Consider the following 8418-nt stretch of genomic DNA (forward strand, 5'->3'; position numbering starts at 1 on the left):
TTTAATTATCACTATAATTAATCATGGAAGTAATTATTATATTTTTTTTTACCAAAGTAATTATTATATTCACTTCATGTAATGTAATTATTGTAATGAATGTAGGTGAATGTTGGGGAGGAGTCCTATAAAACTCCTACAAAAGGACAGAGTAATGTGGCTATTAGTGTGGAGATTGAAGAGTTTGCGAATGTAGAGGTTTCACTTCCCCCTCCAACTGTGGGAATGGTGTTTGATAGTTGGCAAAAAATTGATGATTACTTTAGGAATTATGGGAAACAGGAAGGTTTTGGTGTTCTTCGGTCTAGTGGAGCAACAATAGGGAAAGGTGCGAATGCAAAGGATAAGAGAAACGTGACATGGACTTGTGAATGCTACGGTTTGCCAGGAAGGAAGAGGAAGAAAACCGGGTGTACTTTTGTGAGTGATTCTCAGATTTGTGAAGAAGTGTTGATTAAAAGGAAAAGCAAAAAAAGTGGATTGTGTTGTTCATTTGAATGCCACTGTGAATAAGGATGGTGACTGGTTGATTAAGAGGGTTCATCTTGAACATGTTGGTCACAATCCTACTCTAAGCAAGTAAAAAAACATTACAAAATTTAGGAAAAAGTTCCTCAATGACAATCCCCACTTGGTGCAACAATTGTTGAATGATCGGAGAGCTGGAGTTCCCGTAGCTCAGATTTTTAACTGTATGGACCGACAAAGAAATGGTAGGGAGAACATGCAATTCACACAGCAAGATCTACACGAAGAAGTGGCGAAAAAAAGAAAGGAGCAATTTGAGGAGGGTGATACAAAGGCCATGTTTGCTTACTTTAAGCGAATGGTAGATGATAATTCTAATTTTTTCCACACGTATCGTGTAGATGAGTTGGGGTGCCTACAAGATGTGCTTTGGTTAGATGCAAGGTGTCGGGTCGCGTACGAGGAATTTGGTGACATAGTTGTTTTTTATTCCACATACCTTACGAATGAATACAAGTTACCATGTTGTAACTTTGTTGGGGTGAATCACCACGGTCAAACAATTTTGTTTGGCTGTGCACTGGTATCCCGTGAGACTTCAGAAACTTTTGAGTGGGTGTTCTCAAACTGGTTGCGGTGTATGGGCGAGAAAAAGCCCATTGGGATTCTTACTGATAAGGACCCGGCAATGAGGAAAGCGTTGAAGTTGACCATGAAGGAAAGCACTCGCCGATGGTGCATTTGGCACATTACTCAGAAATTTGGCAAGAAATTGGGCAAGCTCCCTAATTATCCAGCTTTGCATGAGGACCTCGAGAATTCAATTTATGACAGCCTAGATTGTGAAGAGTTTGAGAGTAATTGGCAAGCAGTGATCAAGAAACATGAAATAGAAAATGATGAATAGCTAACAGGTTTGTTCTAGTTTATGTATAAAAGTCCTTGAATATTTAATTGGATGGGTATTGCTGTTTATTGTATGTCTCCGGTTGGGTTTTTGCTATTTGTGTGAGGAAGTCTTCTGTAAATGGATTTTTATGCTTGGATTGGCTTGTGTTAGTTGTTGTTTGTTTGTGTTCTGGGCTTTGTGTTATGTTGTGTGTGTGTACTTTTGTGTCTGTGTTCTGGTCTCTCTATTCTTTTCTGTGTGTGTACTTGGTTGTGTGTGTTTAGTTGTGGCTGTGGGTGTTTCCAATGTAGAGGACCTTCTTGTTTCAACGAGGCCTACATTGTGATGAATTGTAGTAAAATGTAATGGACAGGGTTGTATGAGGAGCGTCAGATGTGGGTTCCTGCCTATTTGAAGCACTTGTTTTGGGCTGGCATGAAAACAACGCAGCGTGTTGAAAGTATTCATAGGTTTTTTGATGGATACCTAAGCAAGCACACACTGCTGTCTGAGTTTGTGGAGCGGTATGTTGATGCCTTGGAGGTTAGATCTACTAGTGAGAAAAGGGCTGATGACAATAATGAGAGGTGTAGACACCTAAAAATGTCTCCCCAAAACCAAACCCGATGATGAACAACCTTTCACCGCCACTATTGGTCGGGTTTAGTATTTAATCCCGAGAGTGCTTAAAAAATCGTATTTTATTAAATTCATATTTTTGAACAGTCCATGGATTAGTCTTGATGTTTGGTAAAAGCATAGTTTTAGTTTCAGCCCAAACTTATTAATTAATTTTTAGCCCAAACCTTTTTTATTTTATTGTTTTATTATTTATTTTTGTCCCAAACCCTTTATTCATTTTTATTTAATTATTTTCTTATTTTAGCCCGAATAATAAAAAGTCAGAAAAGGCCCGAAATTATCAATCGACAATTAAATTGCCGAAGGAAATTAGGGTTAAAAATGTATTTAGACGGAAAAAAAGGGCTAAAATTTCCCGCGCCACGGCAGGTACTTACCGTGTCACGGGAATCCTTCCCGTCTGATGGTGGGATTTCCCGTGACACGGGACGTCTGTCATGACACGAGACATTCCGTGTCCTTTCCGCGTAAACCCTTAACGCGTTTTTTATCCCGTTTTCTGAAAATTTCCCGCGTCACATCAAAAATATACCGTGTCACGGGAAAGTGTACCGTCTGACGGTGGAGCTTCCCGTGTCACGGTACAGTTTGACCGTGTCACGGGATACTTTTTTAGGGTTTTTATCCTTTTAGGGTTCCGTGTGCTCCCTCAGCACATTTTCCCTATAAATACCCCCTCATTTATGATGAACGGGGCACCGAGTAATTCTCTTATTTATTTTCTCTCTTCTATGCTTTAGCCTAAACACTAGCCTACCCTTTTCACTTCAAAATTCCTTCTTCAAGCACTCAAAGGAGTCCATATTTTACTCGAGGTTCTGTCCTTAAGCCAAGGCGTGAAAGGTAGAACTGTTTGAGGGTTTGGCCCCAAAATCAACTTTAGTTTATTTAAGTTAATTTAATTATTGTTTTATTATTTCCTTGAAGTTACTAATTCGTTTATTATTTTGTAGTTGCAAACAAACATAATCAAAGTAAGGATCATGCTCCTTTTGTTTTTATTATTCTTCTAACGATTTTATGTTGTTTGAATTGTGATTAAATTGGTTTTAATATTAATGTTGTTCTATAATTGTTATGATCACCATATTTCATGTTAAAGGGAATATGTAATTGAAAATCACGCCTAATAAGATAATTTGGACGACCGGTTTAGGATCCCTTTTAATCTTATTATTAATTGAAGTGATCACCAATATTTTAGAATTATGTGTGCATTAATCTTAAACCAATTTAGTTAAATAATAGTTTGGAGCGAATTGAATATTTTGTTTGTATGCCTTTGAGATCACAGGAATGCTTTTCAATATAAGAATCGAGTAGAGGCCAATACGGGCGAATGTGACTCCATGACTCACTTCGTACCATCATCCCGATCCTCCTTTCGTGGTTCCGAACCATATGGAGTTAGTAATCTCATGGATTATGAATGGGGTGTAACCTTCACGGGTCAATCGTTGTTGCCTTCGTTGTCCCTTTATTCGTGGTTGCCTTTTATGATCCGTGAACGGTTTACATGTTCCTTAAAAACTTGTTGGCGGCTCCCTACTTTATTTGTCCCTAATCGTTGTCCCTAATCATAATGTCAATTCCTACTTCCTAAGAGTGTCAAGCATATTCACAACATGCTTTAACGTAGGCGCACTTCGAGCGACGCCTACAATTTGGCGACTCCACTGGGGAGGATTCTTAATTATTTATCGATTTGAGTGATCGGTATTTAATTAAGATGAGTGGATGAGACTTGAAAGATTCTTGAAAAAATATTCCTGTGATTAATTTGGTATTTTTTGCATCTGCATAGACGTTTTAACGTCGCATTTAGGTCTGTCCCGTAGGAAAAATTGGATAACTTGGTTGCGCGCGAAGGAAAATAGAGCACCAGTTAGATTTTCTGACTGCCGTGTCACGGTACAGTGTACCGTCTGACGGTGCACAGTACCGTGACACGGGAATTTTTGTCGTGTCACGGCAGTCCTAAAATCAGTCCAGTGGTTTATTTCTTTCCTCACAGTCGACTTCCTTCGGTTTTTCTGAAAAAACGTATGTGTTCTACATGAGTCTTAGCCCCGGGGGATTTAAGCTCTATCGACCCAAAAACGCTCATGGCAATAAGGGTTCATCCAAGTCATTAAATCCACCCAAACCATGGAGTCGAATTCGATTTCATCACGAACTCGCGGAGCCGCCCGTTGGCATATACCCTCAAGGGAGGCTGCCTTGCTAACGCGTCCAAACTCTTAACCATGGTACCCTTTTGACAACCAAAGCTTGACCAATAGTTGAACATAGATCTTGACTCTAGGTTGCGAACTTTTTTTTTTTTACATCATCGTGCCTAAATGCTATGTGGTTGTTTGGTGCTAACCCTCATGTGTTTGCTCTTTTGTTTAACCCATGCCCGAGGGTTTTTATTCTCACATAGTAATTAGTACGGACCTAAAATCGGTTAAAATCTGAAAAAAAAAATCACAAAACTGACCTGGAACTGCACACCGTGTCACGGCATACTCTGTCGTGCCACGGTGAACAGTGCCGTGACACGGGGATGTCTACCGTCTGACGGGAGATTGCACCGTGTCACAACAGTCTGCACCGTGACACGGTGCCCAGGAAAGTGTCCTGTCAGTCTTTTTTTCGATTTTTGTGCGAATGTTGTGTCCAGCTTTGTGTCGTGTCTAGCTGTACGGTCAAAACACGCGTCTATAACCTCACTTAATCACTCACATATCGTGTTCACACACTTTTTTTTTTAGTCATGCACCACTTTTTGACCGTATTTTAGGGAAGTCTCGTTTTTGTGTCGTTTTTTTTTTCGGAGTAAGTCGGATGGTATCCTCCCATGTATTTTTTTTTTTTAAAAAAAAACAACAAAAATAATAAGTAGAGTTTCAAAATTATAGATTTTTAATAAAAAAAAAATTTCTTTTATTTAATCTGGATAGGTTAAGGTTAAGTTTGGTCATTAAAGGTGTGTTTGTTTCGGTGTCACAGAACTTGGTCAAGAAGTAGGGGTAGATTGTTACGGTTCGAGTCCATACCTCAACAACCTCTTATACCAAAGAGGCGTACAAGGAAACCACCTCAATCATCTCCACAAGATCCATCTCCAGTCTACTTTCAACCAATGGCCACTAAGGAAGACATTGAGAACCTCAACAGGACAATTGAAAGATTTTCTGACATGATGCAGACACTCACCACTAGAGTCAGCACTGTAGAACAAGACAATCAAAACAATGTCACTAATGCTGCAATGGACAAGATTAAGGAACAGATGAGCAAGATTTCTGAAGAGTTCACTTATGTGGAACAACCTGTCACCTCTTCGTCCATAAGAGAGAAGCTTCCTGAGAAGTTTTCCACTGCTGACATTCCCAAATTCAAGCCTACTGATAATCCGCTTTTCCATTTGAAGGCTTTTTCTGCAACTATGGCTCTTAAGGGAGTAGATGTGACACTCTTCCCTACGGTGTTCCCTCTTTCCTTAGAGCATGCCTGTCAACAGTGGTTTTATTCATTGGAATCCAAACATGTCGCGACCTGGGAGGATGTTGCTGAAAGCTTTATGAATCGTTACAAGTGTAACATCCAGGCCAAGACTTCTGAACGTGAACTCTCCATTCTCAAACAGAAAGAGAATGAAGGCTTCACCACTTACTTAAGCAGGTGGAGGGAAACAGCTGCGCTCCTGGTGGATCCCCCCAAGGAGAAAGAAATGGTTCGCTTGTTCATTACCAATCTGACTCATAAGTACAAGCAACACTTGAAGTTTCTGCCTCTGGGTACCTTTGAAGCTGTATATGATATTGGAATCAATATCGAGGATGAACTGATGAAGTCTGTTGGTAGCAACAATAATAACAGCACTTGGAAAAACAAGAAGAACAACACTCCTTCTTCTTCGTCTTCTAAGCCCAATAATGCTACCAACAACATCAATATCAATGATGTGCTGGCCCTCAATGCTCCTCCTCAAAGATTCCAAAGGCAAAGGAGGGTTTACACGCCTTTGGGAATGACTTATGATGCTGCTTATGACCGTTTGCATGGTCAAGGACTGATTATGCCAATCGGACCATTTCCAGAACCTCGACCTGAGAATAGGACTGCTAGCTATGACCCCAAAGCTTATTGCAAGTTTCATCAAGGCAAGGGTCATAACACTGAGAAGTGTTGGAGGCTGAAGGATACAATCCAAGACTTGATCGATGCTAATCAACTTCCTGTCCCTCCAGGGGGCAAGAAGCCTAACATTCAAACAGGTCCTCTTTCTGATGCTTTGGCTATCATGGGAGATGAAGTCTCCTTTGATCCGTCGATACTCATTCAACCTGTGAATGAACCTCTGCCGGAAGTTGTATTTATCTCAAGTACTGAAGAAGTGAATGGGATTTGCGATAGTGATGATGAAGACGTCTATCTCAAGGATATAGCCTGTTCATCTCTTGGCACCAGTAAAGATGTTTGGGGGGACTTTGAGGTCAAGGTTCTCACCAGAATTGGACGGTTGCAACAACCTAACCCACCTCCACCTCCACCACAATCACATCCGATAGTTGATCCCATCGACCCTGTGAACAGCGATGTGGTCAAACAACTGCAAAAGACCAAGGTGGAGATGAATGTATGGAAGCTTTTGGCCACTTCCCACGAGCATCGAAAGGCTGTGATGAATGCTCTGGTGAAGATAGGAGTTGATGATGAAATGACTCATCAAGGATTGGTCAACTTTCTCACTACTGAGCTTCCAAGTACTAGCAATCTGATTTCGTTTTCTGATAAGGATCTACCCCCGGAAGGGGACCAACATAATAAGGCCTTACACCTCACTGTGGTGTGTAGGTAGATGAATGTTCCCATGAGCCTAGTTGATAATGGCTCTGCAATCAATGGGTGCCCACTCCGTACTGCAAAGAAGTTGGGCATAAAGAATGAAGAATTGACTCCCTCCACGCAAGGGATTCGCGCTTATGATAATACTCGTCGTCAAGTCGTGGGTACTATCATACTGAATATAACTACTGGGGCCATTGAACGTCGCACCAAATTTCAGGTGGTGGACATTAAGGCCTCTTTCAATCTGTTGTTAGGACGCCCTTGGCTTCATGAGCTAAAGGCGATTCCATCATCGCTTCACAAGAAAGTGAAAGCCATAGTTAGAGGGGTTCCGATTACTATCGATGCTTCTCCTATGCGCATTCAAGTTATTGATACTCCTATCGTCCATGTTGAACATGACGAAGAAGATGAAGATCTTTGGGGGTTTTCACTAGTTGATGTTCTCGTGATCGAAGAGGAGGAAAAGTGTCATCTCGACTTCGATCCCTAATCAAACACCAGTATCAATGCCATTCTGAAGAAGCAAGGTCACTTCCCTGGAATGACCCTTGGACTCAAGAAGAAAATGGCTGAATCTTGGGGCCATCCTGGTGCACTCAAGAAGGATACTTTTAGCTTGGGATTCAAGCCAACAAAAGAAGATCTGAAACAAGCTTCATTGAAGATGAAGGCTCGCAATAATGCTCGAATCACGAAGACGGAAATGGCCATGGATCCATATCCGTTCCCCTCAATGGCCAGTACATCAAAGAAGGGGAAGACTTCCCATGCTATGAATTCCCTGAGCCATTCGTCCATGATGGGATCCGTGAACCAGGATTCGAGGTGTTCCTCGATTGTGACTTCGTTGATGAAGACGAAGAGCTCTTCACAACCGAGAAGCCAGCTAGCCTGAACTCTGATGATCTAGGAATCAACCTTCTTTTTGGAATGGAGAAAAATGAGTCTAAGACGGTCCGCAATGATAACTCCGAGCTCGTTCAAGCTGTCATAGCGAACAAGGATTTTGACTCCTCCGAGTTAATCGTCCAAGCTGACAACATTTCAAGGGGATGGCGCAAGACATTGAGGATCACTACGCCGAGTGGAGAGAAAATAACCGCTGGCGAGGGTCCTATATTTGATGAGTCTGACTCGTCTGGATCCGAGTCCGAGTCTGAGTCTAAGTCTGTAGACGAGTCCTTAGAGTCTGAGGCCGACCCTCTTTCTGCTATAGAGTTCAACCCTGAGTCTCTTGTTGAGTCCTCTCTTTCTAGTTCTAATAATTCTGGTGAGGTCGCATCCAACCTTGCCTCTCTTGATGTATTAGCCAATGAATTCAATAAAATGAATACCTTTGCTTACACTAGTAGAAAAATACAATAAGGCAACCCCCAAATGGCACCGGTTCAGGCCAAACCGGTGCAAAAAATCGGCCTAAAAATGGGCGGGTGTTTAGACAAAGTGAAATGGCACCGGTTCAGATCAAACCGGTGCCAAAAATACAAATTGCACCGGTTTGAACCGGTTCCATAAGATGTTAGAAAAAAAAACAGTTCACTTCAATTCACATAATAAACCATTAAAAAAGTTCTCAG

General features: G+C 41.4%; 1 protein-coding gene across 1 annotated transcript; it reads left to right on the plus strand.

Annotated features, from left to right (window-relative positions):
• The first annotated feature begins 694 nt into the window (after positions 1–694).
• Positions 695–1375, plus strand: LOC145632937 (protein FAR1-RELATED SEQUENCE 5-like). Its single transcript, XM_081685258.1, has one exon. The coding sequence runs from the start codon at positions 695–697 to the stop codon at positions 1373–1375; it is 681 nt and encodes a 226-aa protein (XP_081541384.1).
• The last annotated feature ends 7043 nt before the right edge of the window (positions 1376–8418 follow it).

This window comes from Chenopodium album, chromosome 5 (genome assembly GCF_948465745.1).
Source record: "Chenopodium album chromosome 5, dcCheAlbu1.1, whole genome shotgun sequence".
In the NCBI taxonomy this organism is placed as follows: Eukaryota; Viridiplantae; Streptophyta; class Magnoliopsida; order Caryophyllales; family Amaranthaceae; genus Chenopodium; species Chenopodium album.